Here is a 14,663-nt window from a genome sequence, read left to right on the forward strand (position 1 = left end):
ATTTTTAACTCTTCTTCTGCTCTAATTGTATCTTTACTTTCTTTAACTAATCGTTTAAGTATCCTGTTTTCGCGTCTATAATCATTTCTACGTCTACTTATTAATAATAGGAATAACTCAACTCATTCGAAATGAAGAAAATTTAATTAGCAAACTTTGATCAACCAAATTAGGATATTTTTCCTGTTCATTTAGCCAGTGGCTATTATAATAAACGAAAGAAGAAAGAAGATAAAATGGTGGTGGAGGAGTTGAAAATGCAGCCACTACATTTTGTCCCAAGGGACAAGCCGGACGAAATTGATATGTATTCCATGCTGCCTCCAATCTATCGCGGGTCAAGCAGGCGGAATTTTAAGCGTGATACGTATACACGAACGTTTTTGCTCGATCGTGTGTTTGATGTATATGCTTAAATATATATATATATATAGCAGGGTGTATTTTCTACATCCAAAATTCACGAGGTCTACAGGGTGACTCGATAAAACCACCCCAATCCAAATCAAAGTTAGTCCACCCAAATTTTGTACACGTTATTCCTCTGAAAGTCTAGAAAATTAAAATTTGGATTAAATACTAAAAGGATCTTCAATAGGGTAACAAAAAAAGTTCACATTCAGAACCCATTGGGATCACGATCAAAATCCCACTAAAGTGCTGGATCTAAAAAAATCAGTATTATGTAAGAACTTTTATAAACAAATTTTAAGAGTTCAAAAAGGGTCAAAAGTGCCAGAAAAATTCCATTTCAATTTTTTTTTTTATTTTTACAAATGCTAATGGGATTTATATCCTAAAAAATGACTGCCTAAATATGACTTAAGTACCCAAAATGTTCAAAATAAGTCCCGTTTTTTTAGGACTTTTTTAGGACAAAGGCACCAGAAATGGCCGCTTGACTTATTGATAATCAGGGTATTTTTGGGGCAAATGTACCAAAGAGGTTTCAAATGACATTTTTTTTGAAAATCATAAAATTTGTAAGTAATAATAATAAATTATAAAAAAATTGAATGATTAAGTGGCACTTTTCGATATGTTTGTCCATGATAAATTTCTAAATAAGAAAAAATAATGTAGTTAGACTTCTCTGGTACTTTGGTCCTCAAAATTCTTGATAAAACGCGACATATTTTGTTATTTTTTATTACTTGAATCCTACTTCAGTAATACTTTTTTGAGGCAACAGTCACATCAGTTCTTTTGAAAATGAAAATAAATGGAACTTATCTAGTACTATTGTCCTAAAATTACTTATGATCTGTCCAAATTAAATTAGACGGGGCTTTTCCGGTACGTTTGACCTAAAAAAGTAACCCTAAAAAAATGATGTGAGATTTTAGGAGTACTTTTGTTCCAAGAAAGTCCTGACACTAATGGGAAATATTTTACACTTTTTGGTACTTTAGATCCATTTCAGCACTACTTTTTGGGACATAAATCCAATAAGCACTTGTTGAGATTTCCGAAAAAGGGAACATGTCTAGTAAAATTGTCCTGTTTTATGTACTATTACCTAATACTATTATAAGTGGCACTTTCTAGTAGTTTTGTCTTGAAAATAATTGAGGATTTGTAAAAATCATTATTATTTAGGATTTAAAACTTTCTATAAGAATCAAATAAGACTCTTCCAGAACTTTTGACCTAAAAAATTACTTAAAAAAATATTTAGTTGCACTTTTCAGGTAGATTTGTTCTCAAAAATTTCTAGTGAAATAAGGCATATTAAATGCACTTTTTGATACTTTGGTTCTATATTAGCAGTACTTTTTTGAGACATAAGGCCCATCAGCACTTGTAGAAATTTCAGAAAAAAGTTAAGCATATCTGCTACTACTATCCTAAAAATTACCCCGGATTTTCCGGATTTTAAAATAATTTGGTGCACTTTTCCGGTAATTTTTTTTTAATTCCTGCTACAAAGAAAAATAATAATAAGGAAGACTTTTTCGGTAATTTTTTTCTAAAAATGTCCTGGTGAATCAGGACAGATGTTAAACTTCTTTGGTACTGTAGACCTATTTCAGCAGTATTTTTTTGGTCATAAATCCCATCAACAGTTGTAAAAACTTTTAAACAAATAAAATGAAACGGTTTTCGTACGAACACCCCTGCCTGAAATCATTTTTTTGTGTTTGTAAAAATAGTTACTTAAGTTATTTAGGAAAAACTTAAATATATTGAATCCGAATTTCGTCTTCTAATTTTTCATGCGTTATGTTGGAGTTACTATTTATGAGTTTAAAAACTGCGAATCTAGAATTTTATAAATAATCATTAAAAATACCTCAGCTTCAAAGCAAGCCATTATGAAATAAGAAAACACTAAAAAATAATTAAAGTGATTAAATCAAAGGATATAAACTATTATTTCAACACCCTGTATAGGTTGAGTGTCTATTGGATCCTCACGAGTGAAATGGCGATCGCTTCTATACATTCTAAAACTTACGACCGCATAAAGTCCGCAGCCTTATAGCTTATATTCTGGTATCGGGGATGGCTTTCAACTACGGGGGATGGCATTGGTCATCGCTGGAAAATTGAATCCTGTCCCTCAGGACGGCCCTAAGTATTCCGGGATGAAGTATGCTGACACTTGGAAAATTTGCTCTGCCAAATAAACGGACCTCTGGGTTCGACATGCTCAAATACAGATGAGATGCAGCTGCAGATTTTGCGGTGGCCGAACTCGCCTATGTTAAACAGGAAAGTAAATAATTAAAAAAAAAAAATTGCGCACCCAGGCTTTTTATTTGGACCCATAATTTGTGTTTTTCCGTCGTTTCACAAAGAAAAATGAAATTGAAGAGTTGGATATGCAGTGCAGGAATTGTTTAATAATTACAGAATTTCAAGAATAGATGCAGAAAATACATACGTAATCATCTATGATTTACGTACGTCAGTTGTGGGCAACGTAGTTCAATCATTTTGGAAAATTCTTCAGAATATTTGATTAAAAACTTTAGAAATATTTAATAAGGACTTTCATATTTATGATCTCGGTTCGTAATTATTGGGAGTTTGTGCCTTACGCTAATGTCTCGCGAAGTCACTTTAGGTATTGCCTGTTGTCCAAGACCTTGCGACTGCGCCTGTGACGCGACTTTGTTGTTCATAGTGGCGTATCGGTTGGCTGTGTTGTATCCAAGCTTTCCCTGACAATTTTATTTTCAACTTTCATACCGGACAATTTTGACCTTTAATATTTATTAGTAATTCAAGTTCTGACCCATTCCTCTTGGTTTGCTTTTGACTTTTGTCGTGAGAATTCGTTAACGAAACTAAATTGAGAAATAGTTCTTATTTGTGCCGCGCTCGCGATTTGATGTGTCTAGTGTTTCCCCTTTTTTATTTTTGTGAAGTAAGTAAAGTTATTTTCAAGCAACAAATAATAGACTGCCGTTTTTGGTGTCCTTTTGGTGTTGTGGGAACGAACCCGGAAGATGACATAGTCCTTCGGTTACGTGGGGATAGACCTCTAAGTAAGAGGTCGTGGTCCTTGTTTCCGGTGCCTACATTTGTGCTCATTTTTAAAAACAAAAAATATTTTTTGTGTCCATTTAAATTTAAAAACCGACCAGGGAAAGTAGTGGGAGTTGTAAGGTTGTCTCATTCAACTGATTCTCTGACCCTAAGATCAGAAAGGTACTGTCTGGACGCAGAAAGGACTTGTATTTGTGAGATATCTGTCCTTGTAAATTCTTGTTGACCAATCATTCTTTAATGATTGCAAGTATAGGTATGACACCTGTTCTGGGCTGGACTTTATACAGTATTGTTGAGGTGGTTAGGCTGTTGATGAAATATAATATTTTAAGTTGCCTAAAGAAGTCAATACTGTGATTGCACTTAAATCAATAACCTAATTTCCAACTTGAATTTTGTTTACATAGACAGTTTAGTAATGAATACCTCAATCACCAGCATTATAGAAAAAATTCTTCAATTCTTGTTCTTTACGTTTTTTGTCAAGTGTCAAACATTGCAAGACTATTACAGAGTTTAAAAAAAGACTTACCATGGGGAACCCAGCCGTGGTGGCATTTGTCGCAGTAGCGTAAATGACGTTTTCCTGGGGTGAAGGAGTCGCAGGAGCAACTGTTGACTGTACACCTGATGGACTGTAAAGAAAAATTTATACTTTATCAAATTTAATTTATTTCATGAGGGGCCGCACATAAATTAGTTAAAGTCTTTGGGTAGTACCTAATATCTAATGAAGTACCTAGGTCCTAGTGCATTAAATATAAAGCATAAATGTTACTTTATGTATAATTTTAACAGTATATATTGTTATTTACCTGATAATATTAATAGTACCTCGTAATATAAATCTTAATATCACCTGTAATAATAAAAAATTGGCGAAATTATAGTACCATAAATAAAAAAATAAGGTTTCATCAACAAATTATGTAAGTTATTTTTTAAAAGTTTAAACCCTCTTTCACAATATGAGATATCAATGCACAATTTTATCATTTCTTTAGGACATAAAGTGTTGCTTAATCCGAAACTTTACTCTTATATCAAAATTGAATGATTTTAATGATTATTTAAACTACTACTCTTTTGTGAAAACGATTAAAATTCCTATTTATTTATATGGTGGAAACTTAAAAATTGCATTAAACTTGAACTGCTTCGTTAAAAATTGATTGTTTTTTGCTTGACGATTCAATTTTTTTTTGTAATTTTTTAATTAGCTAAAAATAAATTTTTAAAATGAAAATGTAACTTTTCTACTTTTGCTCAAAACTTAATGTTTTTTGTTTAATATAAAATCATTTGGTCTAAAATTCATGTCTTTTTATAAACATTCATAGTCTTGCGTAGAAAATTAAACCTCTTGGTTAAAACTTCAACTATTTGGTTAAAAATATATGTATTTTTATGAAAGTTATTTTTTGTGTATAGAATATCAATTTTTTGTTTAAACACAACTGTTTAGTTAAAGATTAATCTGTCTTACTTGAAGATTACAGTATTTTGTTCAAAAACCGTATATTTTTGTTCAATTTAATTTTTCCTTGATGTAAAATTAAAATCTTTTTCATTTAAAATATCAGCTATTACTTTTTTTTAATTCATAATTTTTGGTAAAAATTCCACTTATTAGTAGAAAGTACAACTACTTTCGTCATCATTTATTTTTTTAGTTAAAGATTCATGATTTTAGTTGAAAAATCAACTCTTTGGTTAAAAACTTAATCATTTTTTTCATTGGAAATTTTAGCGTTTTGTTTGAAATTCATCTTTTTGGTTGCAAATTAACTTTTTTATTGAAACTTTAAATCTTGTGTAGAAAATTCGTCTTTTTGACTTGAAAATTCAACAATTCGGTAGAAAATTAAACTATTTTGTAAAAAATATATGTATTTGGCTAAAATTCGTCCTTTTTGGTAGGAAATAATTGTTTGTAAATCAAAATTAAACTATTTGTATGAAAAAGTATGTAGTTTGTCAAAGAATTCGTATTTTTGAATTAGAAATTGAACTATATAATTGAGTTTTTTTTAGTTTAAAAATTTTATTTCTTTTTTGATGGAAATTATATCTTTTTTATTGAAACTCCAAATTTTGGTTAAAAATGAATTTGTTTTGTTTGGAAATTTTTTTGTATTTTGTTGAATATTAGTTTTTTAGGTAGAAAGTCGATTTTTTTCGTTAAAAATACAATTGTTGAATTGAAAAGTGATATGTTTTGCTTGAGGATTTATGACTTTATTTAAAAGTCGTAATTATGGTTAAATTCAACTGTTTTTTTATTTCAAAATTAAATTATGTTTTGTTAAAATATCAACTATTACATTTTTTGTTGAATATTCATCTTTTCATGTTGAATCAACTGTGGTTGAAAATGTAACTACTATGTTGAATTTTTTTGTTGGTAATTGTTTTCAACTGAAAATTTTTTTATTTGGTGCACAATTTATCTGTTTAGTTGAAAATGATCTTTTTGGTAAACATTTTAATGTACAGCAAACTCGCTTGCAGTCCCGTGTCCGGGGAGCCATCAGTTCTAGGAAGGCCTAGAACGGGATGACTGAATACGAGAGTTTGGTGTATTATTAAAAATTCTTTCTTTTTGGTATAAAATTAATTTCTTTCTATAAAAATTCAACTATTCGTTGCATCTGATTGATAATTCGTATTTTTCCCTTGAAAATTAATCGTCTCGGTTAAAAATTCATCCTTTTGGCTGACAATTAAATTTTTTTATTGATAATTTTAATTTTCGTCAAAGATTCTCTTTTTGATTTGAAAGCGGAACATTTTGGTTGACACTTTTCAATATGTCTTAATGAACAATTCAAATATTTTGTTAAAATTTCACCCTTTTGTTCTATTCAACTGTTTTTAATTAAAAATATAAATCTTCTCTTGATTAAAATGTCAAATATTACATCGTCATATGGTGTTTTTGGATCAAAATAAAAACGTCAGAAAAAACATTTATATATAATTGACGCACGACCCATAAGCATAATTTAAATATTTTTTATATAAAGCAGCTTGGGGCAGTCTGGTTTTAAAAATAGAAGGAGAAGTAATATCATTTTTATATTGAATGATCTTTCATAAGGTAAGGGGCGAAAAAGCGATTGCCGGACAATGTTTAAGATATCCCGAGGCCAGTATCGAGAAAAGGAGTATGGTATTTCGAGTGACCGTTTCGCATAACACCACCCCAGAGAGAAAGAAGCCCGCAAGGAAAGTGGGGTCGACGGATTTTAAGGAACCGTGAATATTTCCACCCTTCGTCTCGAAATTAACCCCCTGGGAGGCGTCCAATTTTGCCTTCGTGGTGAACGAAGCACACTTAAAGCTTCCGTCTATGCACGTTCAAAAAATTGTAAAGAAGAATTTTTATTCGAGGAATTTATGAAATTTCGAAATTTCATATAATAAGATTAAGTGAAGGATAATAGATCAAAACTTGATAGATCGATTTTTTTAAACTTCGCAATATTTAACGAAATTTTGTTACAAATCTGTTTGAAATTTCTAATTAAATAAAGATGGATTGAAAGGGCCATTTTAAAACTATGCCGCATTATCAGGGGGGGCTACCATAGATACTCACATCCCGCAAAAAATATAAATGTAAATGAAAATAATTTAAAATGCTGGAAAAATACGAAAATTAATGATCTTACCTTGCAAATAAAGCATCTAAATACGGATTTAACTCTCTTTCCCATATTTCTCTTTTTTGAAAGAACCCGCCCCCCCCCCTTCCTATCCATTTTCGAAAAGCTTTTCCTTTTCCTTGTATTTTTTTCGCTTTAATGAGAACTGAGCAATCAGAAATTAATTTAAAAAAATATTTTTTGTCGAAAGTCCATTATTTTTAATTCAACAATTTATACTATAGGAGAGTAGGGCTGCTTCGATCACGATTTTTATTTTTTGATCGAATTACCGCTAATATCCCTGTGCTAACCTTTTTGCGACAAGATTTTTGCTTAATTTTTTAACACATTTCCAATTTTGTATAACCTGTGGGGCTACTACGATCAACGTTTATGGAGCTACGTCAATCAACCCGTATATTAGAGTTACTTCATTTTTTTAATATTTCACCTTTATTTTCATTTTAGAAAAATCACAGATATCGTAAAATTATTCGATTTTAAACTTTATACGAATGTCAACAAATTTGTTATTACTTCATTGGTCAATCTGGTGTGTCATGTAATGATTTTCGATTATATTTGAATCAATATTAAATGTAGTTTACCAATAACGTGTATTTTGAAAAAACTTCGAATGGATAGGGGGGAAGAAGTCCAATTTTGTCCAAATTTGCCTCACGTGATTTCTGCATAAGTAATCCATTTCATCAATTTTTAAATTTATTTTTATTGATTCCTTGAATTATTGTTTTCTCCATTCTGATTGGATGTCAAATTTGTTTATTTTGGTTGGTTCAGTTTAAATTTTCTTCAATTTGTTAATCTGTTTTGTAATTAAATTGATTCTCCATATAGTTTATATCAAATTTGAAAGTAATTTTATTTGTTTATTTTATTATACAATCAGTGAATTCTTGTTCATTTTTCTTCAATATTTTACTTTTCGCTATGCTCTTTTCTTGGGAAATTTAAATTATGGTTAATTGCATTGTAATTAATTTTTTATGTAGTTTGGTGCTTCAACTCGATTTTATTTTCTATTTGCTTATTCTTTTTTTTTCGTCTAGTTATGTCTATTGATCGAAGTAGCCCCACGGGGCGGTCAAACTCGTCCCCTGGTGGAGGAGCTGCTTCGATCAAATGAGACCTTGGAGAAAATGTTAATATTATTCATAAAAAATGTAATAAAAATCTCTATCAATCATGTACACTACAGATAGATTTTTGCTCTTTCATTTCACTGCCAATCAATAAAATCATTTTTCTACTTTCTTTTGAAAAATCCTATTTGAAAAAAGGTGACCGAAGTAGCCCCACTCTCCACGATTATATTTTTGATTCAAAATTGATCTAGTTTGGTTCAAAATTCTACAATTTGGCTCAAGGTTTACCATTTATTTTGCAATTTTATTGCCTTTGTTCTTAAAATATAATCGTCTCAACTATTTTTAACTAGTCAATTTTTGAAACAAAATTGCTCGTTTTTAGTTATAATTTCAACTATTAAACTTTTCATTGAAAATTAATCTTTTTTCATTGAAGACTGGACCATTTTGATCAAAATTCTTTTTTTTTGCTTGAAAATTAATTTATACTTCTGAAATTTAACGATTTCATTTTTCAGTGAAAATTGACAGTCTTCAGATCAAAGTTTAATTATTTGGTTTACAACTTTTTAATTTTGTTGTAAATTCGCCATACATTGCAAAAAATTAATCTTCTTGATTAAAAATTAAAATAATTTTTAAATGTTTAACTGATTTGTAAAAAGCTCATTTTATTAGAGAAAGATCCATTTTTTGGGTTCAAATTGAAATATTTTGTTGAAAATTATTTTTTTCTTGTTGCTGAAAATCAATTTTTTGAGCTGCAAATTTAGTTATTATATTTTTTGTAAAAAAAATGAATTCTTTCATGTTAAAATTCAACCATTGGGTGTAAAATTAATTTTCGGCTGAAAATGTATTATTTAAGGTTAAAAACACAACTGCTTCGTTAAAAATTCGTCTTTTTGGCTTGAAATTCCAATGTTTTGTTAAAAATTCGCCTGTTTGGGTTTAAATTTCTATTATTTTGGCAGGCAATTCAACTTTTTGGAAAAAAACCTAAACTGATTTGTAGGAAATTAACTTTTTTGTTCGCAATTCATATTTTTAGGTAAAATATTCAACTTGTTTGTATAGAATTCGCTTTTTCGGCTTGATAGTTTAATACCTTCAGTTTCATGTTAGTGACCTTAAAAATTTAATATAAAAGGCAATCTCCATGCTAAAAAAATTTCCATCTTAAACTCAAAGCCATTAAAATAATGTATTTTGAAACCTTTAAATTAAACAATTATAAACATGAAGTTTAAAAAAATAAGGAAGTTTTTATTCTAATTTTAGTATACAATTTTTTTAATTACATCGCTTTTTTAATTAGAAGCGTATTTAAGTAATAGATAAGAAAATTTTTGAGAAATTTTTGAAAACAATTTGAGTATGATACGTATATTCAAAAATCGATTGAATTATTAGTTTCTGTTTCTTACTCGTATAACTTATTTTTGTTTCTTTATCGAGAAATATGATTCAAAGCTTATTAATATTAACAATAGTGTTTATAATACAGTTTATTGTTTAAGAACCAAATGAACAATAACTAAAGATTATACTATAAAATAGCACTTAATATAGAAAAACGATATTTATTTACTCATATAAGTTTATAAATTTTAGAATTACTTTTTCGAAAATTTGACCGTTTATTAGTTTAAAAATTTTTCAAACGATTACATTATTTTTGAAACGAATTCTGTCAAATAATTTTTCAAATTCTAAACTAAGACATCATTTTTTTATGACGAATTTTTTGTTTAATACTACTTTTGATACAGAATTTTGTTTAAATCGCCAATACCTTTAATGTAATTAAATATGATTTTAAAAAATCATACTTATAATCTTATAAGCTTATAAGCTTATTATCTTAAAAACTTGATCGTTTACATTTAAATTTAAATTAAATTTAAATTAAATTTCTTAACCGATTATAATTATAAACTATACAATTTTTAGCGTTAGAAGTGTTCAATTTTGCTATTTTAATTTTTTAAAGAGTTAGTGTTTTTTGTTTTTGAAGCTTTCGATAGTAAATGGTTTTAGAATTCGACAGTGCCAACTTTTAAAATTTCAAGAATAAAATATATTTTTTTTGCGACATTTTACTTTTTGTCATAAGAATATTATTTACAAAATGTTCAGACAGTCTTAGCACAGAGAAAAGAAAACCTAAAGTTGTAGAGCATTAACGTTGATCCAAATTCACCCTGAACTGATCGATAATTAATTCTCTCGACGGTACTAAAACTTAAAAAATTTGTACGAAAAGAATAAATTCTGTTTTCCGATGAGACTTTTTTAGGAAGATGTTGATATTTATTCGTAAAATTTCCAGCGTCAAATATATGAAGGATGCGTGAACACGACCCCCATGGCCATGTGTCTTTATATAAAAACGCTATAGCCTGCCCCCATAAACATCGACAGAAAAACTTTAGTCTCACACCTTCGCAAAAGTCAGCACCCAAATCTGGACAATAATTCGCAGGAGGTATTTTATTATCATCTCGCAGCGGGTTACTTATTCCAAATGAGGACAGATTACAAAATAATATTTGGTGAAGGTCTGTCTGGAAAATAAGAAACAGAAATATTCTAAATTTAAAAGAAGCTACAAAAATTAAATTATAAATTAAAAAACATAAAAAGTAATAATTTGAGACTTCTTTTTAAGCTATATTGACCATTTAAAAAAGGTTTTGCTTTTAGTTTAGAGATTTAAAAAAAGTTACCTTCCTCATATGAGAAATTTTTTTATATTCAAAATACACAGCAATACGATATATATTATCTTTGTTTGAGTCATCGAGGCGCATCGATCGACCTATTGTTGAAATTTTTATGACTTACTAGTACCGACTTATAAAGTTGAAAAAAATAGTTCATTCTGATTGTGTGAAAAAAAACTTTTTTGATAATCAAAGTATATCAGTATTGTATGGAGTGAATTTGTTGGCGTCTTAGAGATGCATTAATAGATGTACTGTTGTACCTTTGATGACCCACCAGTACCGACTTATCAATTAAAAAAAAAATTATTTTCTTCATGTGAGAAAAACTTCTTTCATATTGAAAATATAACATTATATCCAAAAAAATTGTTCGCATTTTAGAGACACGTCGAAGGATCTATTGACGTCCTTCTAGAACCTCTTATGATTTAGCAAACCAATTTATTTTTAAAAATATTTTATTTATCTTTATGATCCGATAAAAAAATTTCAATATTGGGAGTACAACAGTAATGTATATGATATATTTGCTCGCATCTTCGCGACGCGTCATTTCCCAATTAAAGGACCAGTGACCTATCATAAACAACCAATATCGTTTCTAAATTTGTACCAAAATTATTGACCTTTGAGAGGACTTTTTAATTTTGAGAATATAAAAATTATTTCATCTGACGCCATTGTTCGCGTCTTCGATGATTCGCGGATTATTCTATTGACGAATTTTCGTGACCATTCTTGATTAATCAATAGCGAAATAGAAAAATAAAAAAACTGCATTATTTTTATAAAGAAAATTTTGATTTTAATGAAGATTATAACATTGCCGTAAGTTGAAAAATGGTTCATTGTAACGGATCATATCGATTGACATTTTGATAGAATCTTTGATTTTCTGCGAATAATATTTTCAATAAGACAGGAGCATGAGCTTGAAAAATCTTAAAAGAAACCTTTTTTTATTTTTTATAGAAAAACTTTCCCCTACGAAAAAGAAAATTCGCTTGGTACCTGCAAGGAAGAAAAATGCTCATAAAATGAGCAAAAGTAAATACACACATAGTGAATATACATCTACACTGAGAACAACAAAAATTTTGTTGGCTCAACAAAATAATTTTTTTGCTCTTCGTGGAACAAAACTATTTTTTTGAGCCAACAAAATTTTTTTGCTGAGACCTTTTGTTGGCCGAACAAAATTGTTTTGTTAGCATAACCAAATTTTTTTGTTGAGGCAATAAAATTATTTTGTCACCCCAATACAATATTTTCTGGGTCTAACAAAATTTATTTGTTAACGTAACAAAATACTTTTGTAAGGTCAACCCAATTATTTTTTTGTCTCAAATCAATTGTTTTCCTGTATACACAAAATAGTTTTGACGGCGTTGCTAAATATTTTTTAGGTCAAAAACATACTTTTTGTACTCTCAAAACCTGAATCATTCGATGTTAAATTGAAGATACCTTTTTTCCTTAAGACGATATAATCTCGTAGCTTTCGTTCAAATTTTATTTGTATTCCAAGCACTTCGTTTGCCAAGAGTTTTTCAACGAAAGTACTCTCAGGCGTGAGAGCCTCAAACGCATCTTTATCAATGCCATGCTCTACGAAAACAAAGATAAAATTGTCTACACTCTACGATAAATGGACAATGAAACTATTTTATTTACGAGGTATCAAGTATCAAAGTTTTAGAACGTGAGTTTAAATTAACATTTTAGATTATGATTTGGATGCTTAATTTTGAAGGTGTCGATGAGACAGTGTAGGCCCCACTCTTCCAGAAATAGACGGGTAGCGGTATTATCCGCCAGCGTGGACATTAACTTGCACACTTGTGCATCTTTCGCTGGCCTAACTAAATACTTTTGTTGGCTCAACAAAAATTTGTTCGGGACAACAAAATAAGGCTTAGAAAAATAATTTTGTGTTAAGAAACGAATATTTTGTTTGTCCAACAAAATAATTTTGTAGTAACAACCAAAATTTTGCTCTGACAACGAAAAATGCTCAACAAAATTATTTTGTTGCGAATAATAAAATCTTTTCTCAGTGTATAGAGTTTCAAAACGGTATTTAGTTGAAAATTCAACCAGTTAGTAGAAAATTAACTTTTCTTACTGGAAATTCGACTGTTTTGTAGAAAATTCGCCTTTTTGGCTGAAAAGCTCAACTGTTTTATTGAAAGTTTTATTATTTTAGTAGAAAGTAAAACTATTTGGTTAAAAATTAAACTGTCTATAATTGAAAATTCAAATAGTTTTTCACTGAAATATAAAATATTACATTTTTGTTTGAAAATTCATCTTCCTGATTAAAGTCTGCTGTTTTTGGTTCAAGATTAAAATATTTTCTTGGTTCAAATATCAACTATTGTATTTTTCTTTGACAATATTTTTATTAACAGTTAAACTAAATTGAAAGTTCAACCTTTCTTAAAATAATTTGTTGTTGTTGAAGATTCGTCATTTCATATGAAAATAAAACCAGCTTGTTGAAAATTTAATTATTTTGTGACCAAAAAAATAGTTTCTTTTGGCTTTAAAATTCGACTGCTTGGCTCAAAATATAAGTGTCCTTAGTCAAAGTTTAATCTTCTCTTTTTAAAAATTCTATTATTTGGTTGAAAATTACTTTTACGTTTTTACAATTATTTCATGTTAGTTATTTCTGTCTGCTGTTCTCACATCAATAATATTTTTTCAAATATTGATACAAGACCAGTAGACAGAAAAAAAGAAGATCAAATAATTACTTACACATATCTGGTCAAGAAAATTAGGTCAAATTCGTCAAATTAGTCAACTATTTAGTTGTCTTTTTTTTGGTTTCAAAGTCAACTTTTTTCTAAAATATCCAATTTTTATTTAACATGAAAACTCAACTCTTTCGTTGGAAATTCAGAAATTTTGGTAGATTTTTTTTTATTATAAAAGAAGAGTGTTCAAAACACGGTGAAACCGTTTTTGAAGGGCCCCTAGAAATTATTTGATGTGTCACGTGACAAAATATGGCTGCGATGCTCAAGAACAGCTGATCCACATTTCACAATTAGATCCCAATTACTAGCACAAAAAACAAACTTTAAATATACCTCACTACTTAAAAAGTCGAGCATAAGTGATAAAAATCAAAATTTATCGTAATTTGGCTTTAATTTGGCCAACAAATTTCATAATGAGACATGATAGGATCAAGGACAAAGATGTCCTTGATCCTTAATTGCATGCTTCTTGTGGGTTTGGAAACTGTCTCCGTGATGCATTTTTATAAACTACCTGGTTGGTATTGAACCGCACAAGAGGTAATAACATTTTTACGAGTCACGAAACATTTATTACCGGTAATACCTCCCGGCCAGTTTATTATATATCGTGTATAGTTTAATAATGCACAGGTGCCCGTGAGCGGCTTTCCGCGTCCCACCCAATCACAGCAAAGTGCCACGCGTTGCTTTAATCAGAGCCGTAAGAAGTAACGGCAAACATTTTTTGCACCGATGAACTTTACGACAAAATGAATGAGCGTCCTCTCGCGATTCCGATCCTTGCAGCTGCAGCCTTAACGAACTTTTTCACTTCCGGTCGAGATATCCCAATCCAGTGCATACTTTCACCTTTCTCACGCTCTCATTGACAAAAATTATAGGGTTCTTAACTTCTTATAGGATGAT

The 14,663-nt window shown here is 29.4% G+C and overlaps 1 protein-coding gene across 1 annotated transcript in view; it reads right to left on the reverse strand.

The window, feature by feature from the left end:
• Positions 1 to 14,663, reverse strand: part of LOC117178419 — an 873,788-nt gene that overhangs the window by 559,027 nt on the left and 300,098 nt on the right. Inside the window, exon 3 of the mRNA XM_033369846.1 lies at positions 4,031 to 4,133. Within this exon, the coding sequence (XP_033225737.1) occupies positions 4,031 to 4,133 (103 nt within the window). The remainder of the gene's footprint in view (positions 1 to 4,030; positions 4,134 to 14,663) is intronic.

The sequence above is a fragment of the Belonocnema kinseyi genome, chromosome 8 (assembly GCF_010883055.1).
Source record: "Belonocnema kinseyi isolate 2016_QV_RU_SX_M_011 chromosome 8, B_treatae_v1, whole genome shotgun sequence".
NCBI classification, from domain to species: domain Eukaryota; kingdom Metazoa; phylum Arthropoda; class Insecta; order Hymenoptera; family Cynipidae; genus Belonocnema; species Belonocnema kinseyi.